A 15,409-nucleotide genomic window follows, 5' to 3' on the forward strand; every position below is an offset into this window, starting at 1 on the left:
TTTTCGAAACACGGTTACGGATCGACGTTGGTTGTATTCTGAAGAGAACATCACATCTAAAGATTACAGATTGAAAAGGAACATACGGATAACTTTGATTTAGGTGATAATCGTCCAAACTTCTTGCGAAAAGGACAAACATATCACATTTTATGCTATGGTTAATAACATTTTAATGATATTTCAAATAATATTCATTGATTCACTGTAATTTAAATTTACAAAGCAACTAAAAGTCACCCTATATGATATTTCATATGTGACAGGAAAACAAAGTGAACACAGGGCTAGAAAAACAGAAGAGAAGAGTACATGAAAAACATACGGAGAAAATAACCATCGAAGAAAAACCAGTAAAATAACGAGAGCAACTTTAGACATAAAAATATTATCAAACTGTAAAATCGAAATATAACTATAACGATCAATTGCGATATTAAATTGTCGTTTCAAGTCAAACTCTATCATCGCAATTGTATTATCTATTGCTATTACATCGAATTAGATTGTTGTGATAATATTTATTCATGACAAGACAATAATAACGTGTACTTACCGGAATACGTTTTGTTAATTGAGATCTTTGAACTATCGTCTCTTTTCCAGCTTATAGCTGGTTTAGGACTTCCAGTCGCTTTGCACGTTAGACTCACGTTCGCGCCTTCTCGCACAATGACATCTGACGAGGACTGGTAGTCCTCTATATTTGGAGGCACTGTGAACAGAAACATGTTTTTGTGTAATATTTGTCCATTAATACAGTTACATAGATTAACTCACTCATAATCAGTTGCATACTTAGCCAAAATAAATGTTCTCTACATGTCTGCGAATATTACATTTAGATGAAATACAGTTGATCTTCGAAGTTCGAACATAACCCGTTCCAGGAAACGGTTCGATTTTTCAGTCGTTCGAATTTCGATTTAAGTTTTCTATTTGATTTAATTAATTGCATTAATCCGTTCCAGACATTCAAAATTTACTCAATCTTTTACATTCTAACTGCCTATTTCAAAAGATCATATTGATAAATAGTAAAAAAAAAACAAGTTTCTATAAACTACTACCAAATTCATATTTTTATATTTATTGATGAGCTCCTTTTTATATTCTACCTAAAATATAAAATATATACGACTTCTTTTTTAGCATTTTCACCTTAGGTATCCTTCATTGATAACGTTATGAATGGAAATCATTTAAAAAAATACATAAATGTATATGAAAATAACTAAATGATATAAATGAAACGCTTGAAAGTGCTATTATAAACGCTTGCTGAACCAATCATAAAGTCACAAGAGAACTGCACAAGCAGTGAACATAGCCTTGCTTTCCTCTTTTCTTCTCAGCTGGCATTTCGCCCGACCTGGGCCTAAACAGAGAGATAATGCAGCCACGTGACGGTTATATGACGACAAGTAACTCTTTGTCCCTTTGTTGGAGCTTCGAGTTTTCGTTTGAGTTCAAAAGTCGAATTTTTCATGACATTCTTATTTGAACTTCGAATTGTTCGAACTTCGAGCGTCTACTTTATATTAGTTCAAAAATTGATTTTACATAGGTCAATTTGATATAAAAATCAAACAAATACTGAGAAATCTACGAGAACAAATTATATTTGGATCTGCGCAAGGCACCACAGTCTTTGACATAAATCAAACAGTAGATCCTTTTCATCGAGCAAGAAATGCATTTGAGCAATGTCAAGCAGAAAGTCGTTCGCGAGCACAACGTCAATCGCGATTAACGTGTCCGCAATCGTGCAAAAGAGCGATATCGAAAAGACGAAGGCGTTGGTCAGATCCAAGAGCGGTCACATAATAAAATTTGCATGACACAGGATCGGCTTCGAGTGGACCCAGGTCAAGAACGCTTCAAAGAACAGGCCAACCTCAAGGATGAGTAAGAAGTTCTGAATGGCATTCTTTCACATGCAAATCGAATTCAAAGTTAAAAATGAAAAAAGGAAATGTCTAAGGAGGTAAAAGAAGTTCGGTTCGACGAGGTCGCAAAGGGGTTGAAGATGATGATACCGGAGAATCCAGTTACAATCGCGGAAACGTTCGATAGCATGGCTCGAGACCGGTATGAACAGTCAGAAGGGCAAAGGAAACGAGAAATGCGGCCAGATGAGACGAAGAGGGAGGAAATCTCCGTTAAAAAGTCGTAATCACTGACGATAAGAGGCCCTTTCCGTGGAGGAGAAAATGTCTTGGAGAACAGGCTCGTCGCCTCGGGGACCACGATTACGGCTTGAGAACGTACGATGTGGCGAGAAAGTTTTGTCGCAATTTCGCGTTCCAACAGGCATTTTGCCGAATATTCCTAGTTTTTATGGGAACGAAAGGGTTTGTTCTTTCGTCTTTTTTAATCTCCTATTGTTTACCGACAGTTTTGAGGTATGTTTTTTTAATTTTTTATTCGAATTCATAGTCGTTCGATATAAAACGACTTTGAAAATGGTTGTTTTTTAATTTGCCTTTGAATTCGTTTCAACCTTTGTTACCTTCGTATACAGTCGCCGTTTTCATTTTTCTTTTAATTACTTTTATAAAAATAAGTTTTTAATTCGAATACTTTTCTGACAAAACACTTACTTACAGTAAATACAAGACTTCCACGCGAAATTATAAACCTTTTGTCGATTCTTTTGTTGTAAGGGAAATTTATGATGACTCGAGCGATAGACAATTTACAAAGACAATAAAGACTTTCTGTGTCATTCCTGATTACATGGCTCTCCTTCGATAATTACTAAACCTAGTTAGCGTCCGGATTACACGTACAATGTTACCTATGTTAACGTACTTAGTAACCGAACAAAAATCCTTGCCCCCATTCTGATGAATACTCGTTGGCAAAGATGCGAACAGTTTATCGAAGGTAAACGTGATAAAGTGGAATCGATATTGCGGCCATGAGATCGCCACGTATAATTCAAACGACGATAAGGCAAATGACCATAATGAAACCTCAAGCAAATCCAATTTCCATGTGAATCGCCGCCGATTGTTATCCAAATGACAAAAGGGAGCCACTTGTGGTGAGTAAATAAACTACCAGAAAGGTCTAGTTGGAAAAATTATGAAATATATTCAGTTTTTAAATAACTCCTATAGTGAATAAAAAAGAAATTTCTATAGAAATATTATTGAATTATATTTAGCATACGTCTTCTGTTCTAAATGAAATTTTCCGCACGAAACTCGAATCTTTGTTTGCATAAAATTCCGTTTATTGTATCGACAAAAATATAACCGCAAAATTGAAATTTACAAAAGTATATAACATTAAATTTTACTCTCATTCTATACTATACCCAGCATTGCGATGTTACATCGTACAATATTAATTCCCCCAATCTAGAAATCGTTATCAATCGTTATAAAAGCAAATTAAAGAACGAAGCATGGATTTAATATGTAGCTTGCTAATTCACGTATATACCTTTATAATTATTAATTACGTTGGGCATTTTTACAATTCAATAAATTTCCACCTGCAAAGTATTAATATTTTTATCTATTGAAGATTTTACAAACGCGACAAGTGTTAATGAATAAACACATTAACAATTATCTAAATGATTCGTTACAGCCTGAAAGAGTTTTCCACGAAACTGAATTGATTAGTGAAAGCGGGATCGAACGTGGTAAAAGACATCGCACAAGAAAATTTATAACCCTTTTCAATTATTAAAAAATTGCACGCGTGTATTTTCCTTAGGTTAGTGCACGATTATAGTAGCGTTTTTCATTTGTAGATATTATATGATATGATTACCAATCAATTTACGATTAATACCATTAATGATTTGATGTATTCAATCTGGCGTCAGTCATCGGTGATTTGCGATAGTTTAGTGTCATTTGATCGCATGAATTATTATATTAATGGAACTAAATATTTACAAATAATCATGAATATGTATTTAGGAATATATAATTGAAATAATTCTATATGCAATACTTGCATTTTTATTCCTGCAGTTCAACGAAGATTCGGATAATTAATATTTTCCAAAGTATTACTCTTTCCTAAAACAACATAAAATAAAGAAGATAAACGGATCATATCCAGCATCGGAGGAAGCACGTCTGCATTATTAAAATCGTATCAACGTAGATTGATTTTTCATGGAAGGTTCGTGCCTCGTTAGTCCCAGAAACCACTGGCAGAAAACATACACTGTGCTTGAAAAGGACACGGTATTAAAAATTAATACAGCGCAAGAGGAGTATAAAATTGTCGTAGAGGAAGAGGATGCTTTTATGATCAGACCGTAACAGCTAAGAAGACGAAGACACTACGTTCCTCGATCCCTTTTATCCTTTAATTATTTTTTTTTTCGTTATGATTTATTAGACTATTTCTACACATAAATCCACCACAAAATTGTTATGCAACGAATAATTGTAATTCAATGAAATTCTTAATGGTGTGTTATTAAAAGTATGTGTTATTATTAAAAGTATAGTTATTTTATATTTCAGTCAAAACTCTATTCGCAACTCAATATTCCTACGATATGCTTTGGAACCAAGCCGTAACTCAGCATTCACACTTCCACTGTAGGTTCTTTCGTCCGGAGCATCGACAGACTGCATTTTACGACTGGAGAGAAAAAACTTCCTTTCCGATCGAATACCCTTCATGAGTGTTCTTCCATTAACACGTGAAGCGTCAGACTGCAGAGGGAGGGTGGGGGAAGAGGCTTAATTTAAAAGTCTAAATGTGATTCGAGCATCTAAGCGTTTCCTGGGCAAACCGGCTAAAGCCTTGACGATCCTCTCGAACGTATCCTGTTTGTGTGGAAATTTCAGCCGATCGTTATTCTGCGGTACACGAATGCGGCCGACTCGCGGAAATAAATAACAAAAACAATTCCATTCAATTATATCACTGTCATATTATGGAAAAAGATATATATATAGATATATCGTACCAAGAGGAGTAGATTGGCATCTGTCGTCTGCATCACCGTGTGCGACCAAAACCGGTTTATCAAAACCAACATCCGTGGTTCGCATGATTGGTGTATATATGCCGGTCCAATGAGATATTTCACTGGACCATTCACGCTTAGTTTTCGTGTAACACGCCACGACTAATTATTATCTTTTCTCAAGGCTTGAACGCAGATCGATCGTCTATTCGTATAAAGATATTACATTAGAAACCGTCAAAATTGGATATACCGATACGTATCTAACGACTCACGTATTTCAACGTCACGTGTGCCGAGCAAGTGAGCAAATTAAGCAAACACGCAAAACAAAGCATCACAATGATTTACGAGCTGATTCGTCTACGTATAAACACTGAATATTACATCTTGCTTGTAATTTTCTAACGCTGCATGATTTTATCACGTAATTCAAATAATATATGTAATATTATATTTATAAAGTACACCGTCAAACACGTGATAATCGTACGCGATTTTGTTGAGCAGATCTCTCTTACTAAGTAAAAGCGTGAAACGGAATTCAATCGATGCATCGCATTTTCAGAGAGAAATAAAAATAAGAGAGTGAAAGAAAGTGCAATGGAGAAAAGAGGAAAAGGTCGAACGCGGAAGATCACACGACAGATACGGTAACGCGAATATTGAATTATTCCACTGGAAATTAATCGCGAAAATACCCATATCGCGACGCTAAATCGCGTATCATTCATGTAACAATTTCATGTCGATAACAAACGACAAACAAAACAAAATATGTATTTATACGATCCGCGATTATCGTTTCTTTCAACGTCGTCTATGGTGACACGATATTGTCATTCGACGGCGATATATTTTGTCTAGTACTTATTACCTTGACGACATATTTACGACATCTAAATATAAATCGAAATAAGAACATTTTTATACGTTTGTGGCTAACCGAAAAGCGATTTGTTTAAATTTCGCATTCCATTCGTAATATATGTACTTAAATCTCTTACCACAGATTTGAACATGGAATTTGTCCTTTATGGCTGATGTATTAATACAGGAATTAAATACATAAATGAAAGACAGATCGTGACAACTGAATTCACACAAGTCGATACGAATCATTTCGATGAATTCTTTACTAAGCTCAAGGGGGATTATACACTGTATGTATCGTACGAAAGAAATTTTATTTTCTATTTTCACTATTACGGTAACAAGCAGATTTATATATATTTCCAGCTGATCTATTTATAATTCAGTAAATTGCAATTGCACTCGAAACTTTGTTTATAATGCATCAGTCTTACTTTAGTCTCTCTTTTCTTTGAATTTGTAGTACTGCTACTTTGAAAATGTACAAACTTCGTAGACTAAAAGCGAAGAGTAACTTACAACGGAGTTTTACTACCTTTGTATCAGATATTTTGAACGAAACGCACTTTAACTCTCCTCTTAACTCGCCGTTAAAGAGAATTATCCCATAATTACAATTTTCTAATATTCTTCATTAATTTTTAAATGATTTACGGTTATGTTGTAATTATCCTATTATATATTTGAATACTTCTGATGGTGTTCTGATCTATGTCACGAAATATGTGGAGGATACTTACCGCGGATATGTAAATATATACAGTGGAATTACCGATGCAATGTAACGTTCAGCTGTGGTCCACAAATGCATAAAATAATAATCATCGCTAGCTCTTTTCTCCCCCCGAAACATGAATGTCAATGGATAGTGCCAAATGCGCATCGACTGGCCGTCAACGTAGAACGATGGTATACATGCATATTTATGTATATATATCATCTTCTCTATGTAGTAAATCGATGCTTCATTGACCGGATAGTCGTAATGATTCTTTGAAAGAAAGGATGGCTATGACTGTCCCCCTCCTCTAGCGGGAAATCACAGAAAAAATTGTCCCCGCGGGATGCGCGATGTAACGCGAGACAGAAGAATGGCGATGGACGACCTAAAATATACGATAATCGTTAAGCCGGAAGCTAACACTATCGGCGTTCGTGCGTCTGTCGTTTATATCAAACGTCGAAAATGTTCGTCGAAAGTATTCGTCGATAGGAATCGCGTTCGACTCTCCCTTCAGGACTGATCCTTCCTATTTTTCTACCAGATTGTAGAGTCACGATAACGACCTTAACGCAGGGCAAAATATTCCTCCTGGCTGGCACGTACTTCCAAATCCCGAGTTTCACTGGCTTGACCCGGCAAAATTGATTAATGTCATGTCGGAAATTAACGCTATCGCACACGCTTTTAATCTCCTAGCGCTTGGACACGAATTAATGGTCGTCTTTGAACGATTTCAGAGTAACGCAATGCAGTGAAGTACGCAATGCCTCGAGACGGAAGAAGCTTCGTTCGATTAAATATACTTTTGATGAGCGTTTATAAGTAACGAGGCTAAATATTTGGGGCGGTGGAGGTCGTTTCCGCCATAGAAGAAGAATAAATGTTGTCTATTCAAGGAAATGCTAACAGTATCGATAATCGTAATCGGTTAACACTTAAAGTTTCTTTATATGATGGAATTGCATTAAAATCTTACTAAGATGCACAACATTGTAGGAAATAAACAAATCATAGATCAGGAACTTGATACCATTCGTTAAAAGTGATCGATAGACGAGTATCGGAAAAATTTATCCAGGCGTAAAAATATCAAACACTGTATCGTTGTTCGTAGATGTTCGTAGAAAGTAGACTAATTAAACGAAATTTCAATTAAAAGATTTTCCAGCGCACACGACGCAACCAACGTAACCGATCAAATAATTGCACAGTTTTTTCGCGAATTCGCGAGACGCGTGAGTTATAATCGGCCAGGCGTGTCCTTTCATCCTCGAATCTGATTATTGCATTTTACAATCGAACGAAAGAACCATTCTCGTTTCACTAATACATATATCCAGGCAAGCGTATATTCAAACGAGGCGAATTCGTTTGTCGTTATGCCGCGATAGAAGACAAAACGAGGAGGAGTTAAAATATGAGAAAAAGAAGGCGAAAAAGCAGACAAAGGGAAAAAATATTTAAAATGTCGCTCGACTTATTAGCGATTTATACTTTTTCCGATAATCACGGATCGATGTGATACCACCAGGGACGTGCTCGTATCACCATTAAGAATAATTTGCATTTGGTGTCGCGCCGCTTCGCGCTGACGGTTATTGCGATTCCCAGGCGACACTTCGATTCCACTTTCGACCGTATGACTAATGCATTTTCAAACGAAACGTGAATAGACACACGTTACTTCGTGGTGGGTTCTCCACGAACATGCTACCCGAAAGCAGGACCGGAATTCCAAAGTTTTACAGTCTTCCATAGACAAAGTTGGAACGAGTTGCGCTCTGAATATTATATTATAGTATAACAAGCTGTTCTACCGACATTGTTGTAACGAACGATAAGAACACGGCTGGTGGTACGCTGAAATTTCATATTGCGTTTTCTTTAACTGTTTGTACTTTGATTATATCAGATTGGAATACGCCGTTCGGGATTTCGTTGCGGGAATAATAATTTTATAGCAGTCGTAAAGTGAGATTTTTTATCGAATTGACTTCTGCGCGGGTTTAGAGATAGAGATTTGAGTACCTTGGTTCAGGAAGTGCACTTTCATTATACTAGATGATTAACGTTATAATAATTATTAGACTTTTTTATGACGACTCTAATTTCAAACGAATATATGTAATAACTGAATGGGTCTTAGAGGAAGGACAAGTAACGATGTTTTGGTTTAATAAGTAATATTCAATACAACGAATTGACCATAATATTGTCGTACGTCTTATTATCATACTCGGCTCTCAAGTTTCCGATTTATACTCTCCGGCTTCTGCACTCACTCTCTCTCACTTCTCAATTCATACTGCCACGATTTCCTAACTAACTAATACCCCCTGGGCTAGCATCCCTTTGTCTTTTCTTAGCCCCACCACGCATGTGTTCCGCGAAGGCCCGTGGCCAGGGTCACATAGGCCTTTTCTAGGAAACTATTCACTTGAAAGGACCGACGACACATTGATGGATCCGACGACGCCTCGGCTCTCGCGACATTGTTTATGGTTCGACCGATATCTTAGGCCTTTTGTCCACAATACTACATATATAATTAATAACAATAATAATTAATAGCAAATACATGAAACAGCATATCCATTTCTCTCTGTTCGTGAGATTACTATCGTCATTGCCGTTGCTAAAGACATCAGCAAACACGCGCCTGATCTATGCATAATTCATTTTCATTTAATCTAATTCGAACGAATCTAAATATTCCCTTAAACAAATAATTACATATGTTTCAATCTTGCCGTCGCTATCGACAAATAATTAAAAGAGTCAAGCTTATTACCGGTAAGAATGCGCGAATTGTCGCGAATTTAGCCAATTTATCATTGCGTCTCGTTATCGGTTAACCGGGAATAATCGCTATCATAAATAATCAGCAACGCAATCTGCGGAACAATTATTCGAGCCTCTGGAAATTTATTCGAGGAGTTATCCCGATAAGATGTACAGCTTTCGCTTGAAATAGCAACGAAGCCCCCTTTCGGATGGTTCGTTTGCTGGCCGAAACGCCGAGTGAAGAGGGTCGTTTCTACATATTCATATATAAATTGGCCCGAGTACCTGCCACCCCCCGCTGAAATTCTACCTCCGTAACATTCCCAAATGAACCATGACGTGTATTTTGTGCGCGAGCAAATATTTGTCTGCTGCCGAAACACGTAAAAGTTCTCCTGATTTCAGCAACGTGCCCGGATTATCATCAATATAGGAATTTTTATCGGTTTATCTCTACAAGACTGGAAGTGCAGGCGTAAAAAACATCAAACAAAACTATGGTTAGATATATTACTTGACAGATGTAATTACTTGATAGCTGTAAAACAAGATCTTCCTATTAAAAATTAAACGCTCAAAGTCGATGGAAAGCAAGGAGTCGAATTTGAGTAAAACCGTGGTTGGCGCGAGTCAATTGCGCGTCTCGAAAAGCAACAGCGAAGTTCCACTCAATCCTATGAATTACCGCAGGTGTCCGACGATCTGCTACATTAATGCTAATGCGGGGTGTTACCGAATTGTTCAACAAGCGCAGATTGAACAGCGTGGCCCGTTATACGGCAGCCGCGTACGGACTGTTGATGCATTATTCAAGCGCAAACGCCACCACGTGTACGCTGCCGCGGCGTTGTTGCGCGTTAACTTACCCTAAACTCTACCAGCATCAGTTCGTACAGAGGACAGACAACGAGAGAGCGAAAGAGAAACAGACCGACGCGACGGCATGCTAACACTAAGGGTCCACCCGTGCTTCGCGCTTCGAGCCACGAGAACATGTATGTACGCGGAAACGTCGTCGCGCTTTGAATTATTAGCGTTTTCCCTCTGTGCTACTCCAGGATACCGAGTATCTGTGTAACTTGCAAGTTTCCCTGTATGCAATGTAAATCGGAAGCAAGACTCTTTAAAGATTTTCAGTAAAATTTTCTATGATAGCAATGCCTTTCACTCTTTTACATGCGGATAGCTTTCATAGAAAAGAACGTACTGGATTAAATATTTTTCTACTTTGCCATACCATGGACATTCCTATTTTAACACCTTTATAACACTGGATGATATATCTTGTAACTGGTACTACCACGTCTGTATCGGGTCGCCAGATATCTCATCATGAACGTTAAACAGCCGGTATTGAATCGCCAGATATTTTGTCCAGAGTTATGGATTAGTTATGGATGGAGTTTAAGGGTTAACAACTTGCAGTCAAAAGTCTTCGTTTTTCTTGGACAGCGATAGCTTAATTTATTCTGTTGAAGGCTTAAATAATCAGCATAATGAAACGGTGGAATCTTGTCGTGTTGGCGATCGATATTCGGACCGAGTCTTCGTTTATCCTCTACGGCGCGGCAGTCCATGAAATCTTCGTTGTCCGTAATTGGCCACTCGAGAAATAGAGAATAAAGCGGCAGAGATCATGTTTGTGAAGGACCAGCCGATTCTCCAGATACTGGCCGCCATTTCACGAGTCGAATAAATATGTAAGGACTTAAGCAAGTAGCGAACTTCGTGCATTGCTTGGCCGTCTGCCGAACACGGTTCGATTTCCCCGTAGTGCCTCCAGTGGTTTCCTTCATGTGCCGAGTAGGAAAACAAATTTTTCTCGAACATGCTTTTCACCGAGCCTAATGATCAGCGAGTGTTATTGTGTTCACGGGCGCTTTTCTATGGGGTCAGACGGAGAAAGTCTTCAATTAGGGAATTTCCCGAGGAATAGCGGTGAAAAAATCACGTTCACAAACGGGCTAGACACTCAATGCGAAATATAGACCTGAAGAGGACCAAACTTATTTCTTTAGACGTTTATACTTGGCTTGTTGCGGAATTTTCTTTTGAATGGATTAATAGCAAGAAAGTCGATACATTTGTTAAGAACGCGTACTTATCGAGGTAGGATAAAATTAACAAAATAGTATTAATATTATTTGTAAAGCGGGATGAGATTTACTCGTTATTTGTATTTATGCTTCGCGTATTTAATTGAAGATATTTGTTGACCGATGGATAAAAATTTAAAATTTGATTGAAATATTATTATATTGTATATATTATATATTATATTATATATTATATATTGTTACGCCACGAGGCTTAACGCAGGCTGTATTTTCTAACCGTCACTCGCGGCCCTACAATGTCTCAGTCAGATCGTCTTATCTGACCGCCGGATCATATACAATGTATCGACGAGCGCATAGCTGTCGCCAAGCAGCGAGTTCTCGAAACGTCGAATTTGGTCCGTTACATTTTCCACGCAAGAACAGACATACGTGATCATAGGCGCGAACGGTGGCGTGACCTAAGTATAGTGGGGGTCGTCTTAAAGATGAGACAAAGAAATCATCTAAAGTCGATCAGTTCCTTGTGACGCGTCGAACGTTACACATTGAGTCAAAATTCAAGTCGATCCGCGACATTGCCAAACATTCGCTTATTCTATTAAGTATCATATCGTGCTACGTCCACCAAGAGACTAAGCTCAATTGTAAGAGCCTTGCTCTATATTGTATACATCTATATTATCTGCGTGCGATAAAGTTGTTAATTGTTGATATCTTTTCAATCGTGTAGACTAATTGTTGGAAATATACATTATTATAATTCTGTGACTCTCAGTGTTATACCGCATCAACCACCCCGATTATCCTAACCGAAATACGGGGATCGAACTATTCGTGGTGTCGATTATTCTAATCGTAACGGGAATTTACGACTCTCGTTGACGCGTATTCTAACGACCGCGTCTCCCCGCGATAGCTCGAATTTTACATATATTATTATATATTATTATATATTATATTATATATTTGAAATATAGAAATACTAACTTTTAAACTTTCTAAACAAAAACACTTACAATTTTAGTATCGTAATAAATATCACATAGCTAATCCAAATCAATCTTAGAGGCCAGTAAAAACAGTCGTCGACAAATATAGAGATGTGTGACAGCTTGGGCAAACATTTATCGTAAGCAAAGAGTTGTCAAAACAAGGAATGAAACGAGACAAATCGACGAGTCCAGAATGCACTTGGAAAATAAATGTCCGTACGCTCCACGAGATTTGGAAGGAAAGGGACCTGAGTTTATTCGGCAAAGTAGAGGATTGCAAATAGAAAAAGACCAAACAATACCAACGTCCTCGTCAGAACCGGATACACGATCGACTGGTGAAACGGGACATATTTTGTTTACGGATATCAATAGTTGGAATGATTCGCATGGGCGACTCGGCGACGAACCTATAAACAATTGATACTTTACACGCCGAATTTTTGCCGTTTGTTGGCAAGAACTGATTGCGAGACAGTTTTTACTTTTACAACAGCAATCGAAAAGTTTCGTTACTAATTTATACCATACGTGTAGAATGAAAGAGTGAACAGATGTTACGATTTGGTCAAATACTTACTTAGCTTAAATAACATTGTAGAAATAGTATAATGTTAAGTTACGATGCTAAATTATTTTATAGGATTTAAATGGTTTCTGTTAATAGTGCGAACTATAGTGCTTCATCGAAACGACGTATAATCGGATAACATAGTTACACGTTTATTTTACAATTGGACTTCCTTAACGTAGTGCAGTGCCAAAAGGTGTTTCGAGTCTCATTACCTTGGAGTCAAAGCGTGTGATTGAAATCCTAATGAAATTCCGCGCGTTCTCGCCTCCAAGGAAGTGGAAGCTACACTGAGAGGAAAAAAGTACTGCGATGCTTTGACAGACATTCGGAAATTAAGTGGTAGTAGGTGCGAGATGGAGTAACGCGTTTTGCAACTTAACGGAGCACGATCCGCAAACACAAAGCCCCGTTAGAGGCTCGTGTCGAAATGACTGTTATGCGGCCCGTTGAATGAAGCCTCCGTTGCAACCACAAATTACTAATTACGCCGGTCCCCCTTAGGGAATGCGGTGTCGAGCTCGCGCACCGTATGACATACGACCGCGAGACGACACGCGCGTTCTCTGATACAATACGTAACGTATACGAGCACAGCGAGACCCTTCCTTTGTGTCATGTTATACGGCTGGCCTTTGAGTATTCTTGAATTCGACTCGTGAAACACGATGGCCGGATAAAAGCTGTGCAACGGTACCGTGTCTTTTGACCGGACAAACGCCGTAACGGGCAGGCAGAGAGTAGAGGGAACAGGGTGTTAAAAAAGACCTGCACGGGGCAAGAATTGTGAACAAGGCTGCTTGTGTTTCATGACAGAAAGAAATGCATTCCCTCGTTAATGGACGCATAAAAACTACTTCCGTCGAAGAGAACTTGCTCGGAGGTTATTCCGTCTCTTATTTTTTCTTGTTACGTTTCTCTTTACCCTTTCTTTCCATCCCTTTCTTTTTCTTTTTTAGATAAATATCTCGACACTGTGTCCTCGACGTTGTCCTGCTGCTGGTCGTAATTCAAAGGATCCGCTTGAATTTCATCGTCTTCCGTCCTCGACGAGAGAACCCCCACTAACTCCTATCGACTTTCCAATAAAACGGAGCTCGAGGAAACGGTCGGAGAAAAGGAGAGCAGAAACAGATATGAAATTGCATACAGGCTCGCGAGTATCATAACATGCTCCTTTTACTCGTTACGAAGGAACGCCAATTGAACCGACAACAACCCTTCGAGTCTTCTGCCGTCCCGATCTCGGCAACTCGATAACCGGCAAAAACGCGACGGACGCGCGTATCCCAGACCAGTCGAGAGACGGCATACTCTGTGAAGGAGACAAGCAAGGGACGAAAGGAAAGGATGAATACCCGAAATGTCGAAAAATGTGCAACAAGAATCGAAAGCTCGACATCACCGTAGTGTACGCTTTTCAGCTTCATTCGAGCTTCTTTCCTAATTAAGCTCATCGACTTGCCTCTAAATCGAATAAAAGTCAGATAGTTCCCGGCTTCCGCCTTATTTACGAGAGGACAGATTAAAAAAAAAGAATGGCTGGAGACGAAACGGTACGATCTCCGACCATTTGACGAGAGACCAAGAGATACGGAGAAAGTAAAGGACCGTGTGTACGCGATATTGGATAAAATGGAGCGATCATCGAGTTATCGTTATCCTCGATTCATGGATCATCGCGGAATTCAATGGCGAGCTTGAAATCGACGTGTTAGATACGTACGTGCCACGTTCTGAGGGGAATCTTTCATGGAATGTCGCTGCTACGGAAAATTGATTGGCCGGTAGATTCGCAGCGTATCGACCACCGGGATAACGCGATGAAGTTTGTATCTACCGAGTGGAATCGTTTCAATCGGTTTTTGTGAGGTAGTACAAAGCAATGTTACACGTGTACGGACTGAGCTTTATTTCGATAATTGTTAGATTGGAGACGAAAGTCTCATAAAAATGTTTCTCTTAAGAGAATTTTTTATTAATCGATACTTCGATTTAATTTTCATTTTTATTATTAGAATAACAAGTATGCTTTTTATATACCAACAAACTTTCTTCGCATTAAGGAACATGGAAAATCCACCATCGAAGGAACGAACTTATCAAAATATATACTTAGTGCCGTTCTAAACACTTTCGTAACAATTTTCTAATTCATGTCAAAACTTCTAAATTCCGCGCATAAACCGTACTTCTCATAACATTTATCATCCCTAATTGCTATCTCTTGCTTAATATTACACGAATGTTCTTGATCAGTCGAACGAATCACGTTTCTCCTCGAGTTAACAAACAAAAGTGAAATGTGCGAAGAAACGAACCCCCTGAAACGGTCGAGCACCGGCAGTCAAACAAGCCGGGTTATTCTCCGGCACGGCTGTTAAAATTTATTCCGTGGAATCGAATGTTCTGGACCGCTCCTCGAAACCGGTTTTCGACTGGATAGCGTGCGAG

General features: G+C 38.4%; 1 protein-coding gene across 4 annotated transcripts in view; it reads right to left on the reverse strand.

Moving 5' to 3' along the window:
- Positions 1–15,409, reverse strand: part of LOC126918365 (lachesin-like) — a 259,037-nt gene that overhangs the window by 105,753 nt on the left and 137,875 nt on the right. For all 4 annotated transcript variants that reach the window (XM_050726199.1, XM_050726198.1, XM_050726200.1 and 1 more), the window contains exon 4: positions 557–715. In XM_050726199.1, the coding sequence (XP_050582156.1) occupies positions 557–715 (159 nt within the window). The remainder of the gene's footprint in view (positions 1–556; positions 716–15,409) is intronic.

Source organism: Bombus affinis, chromosome 7 (assembly GCF_024516045.1).
Source record: "Bombus affinis isolate iyBomAffi1 chromosome 7, iyBomAffi1.2, whole genome shotgun sequence".
NCBI lineage: Eukaryota > Metazoa > Arthropoda > Insecta > Hymenoptera > Apidae > Bombus > Bombus affinis.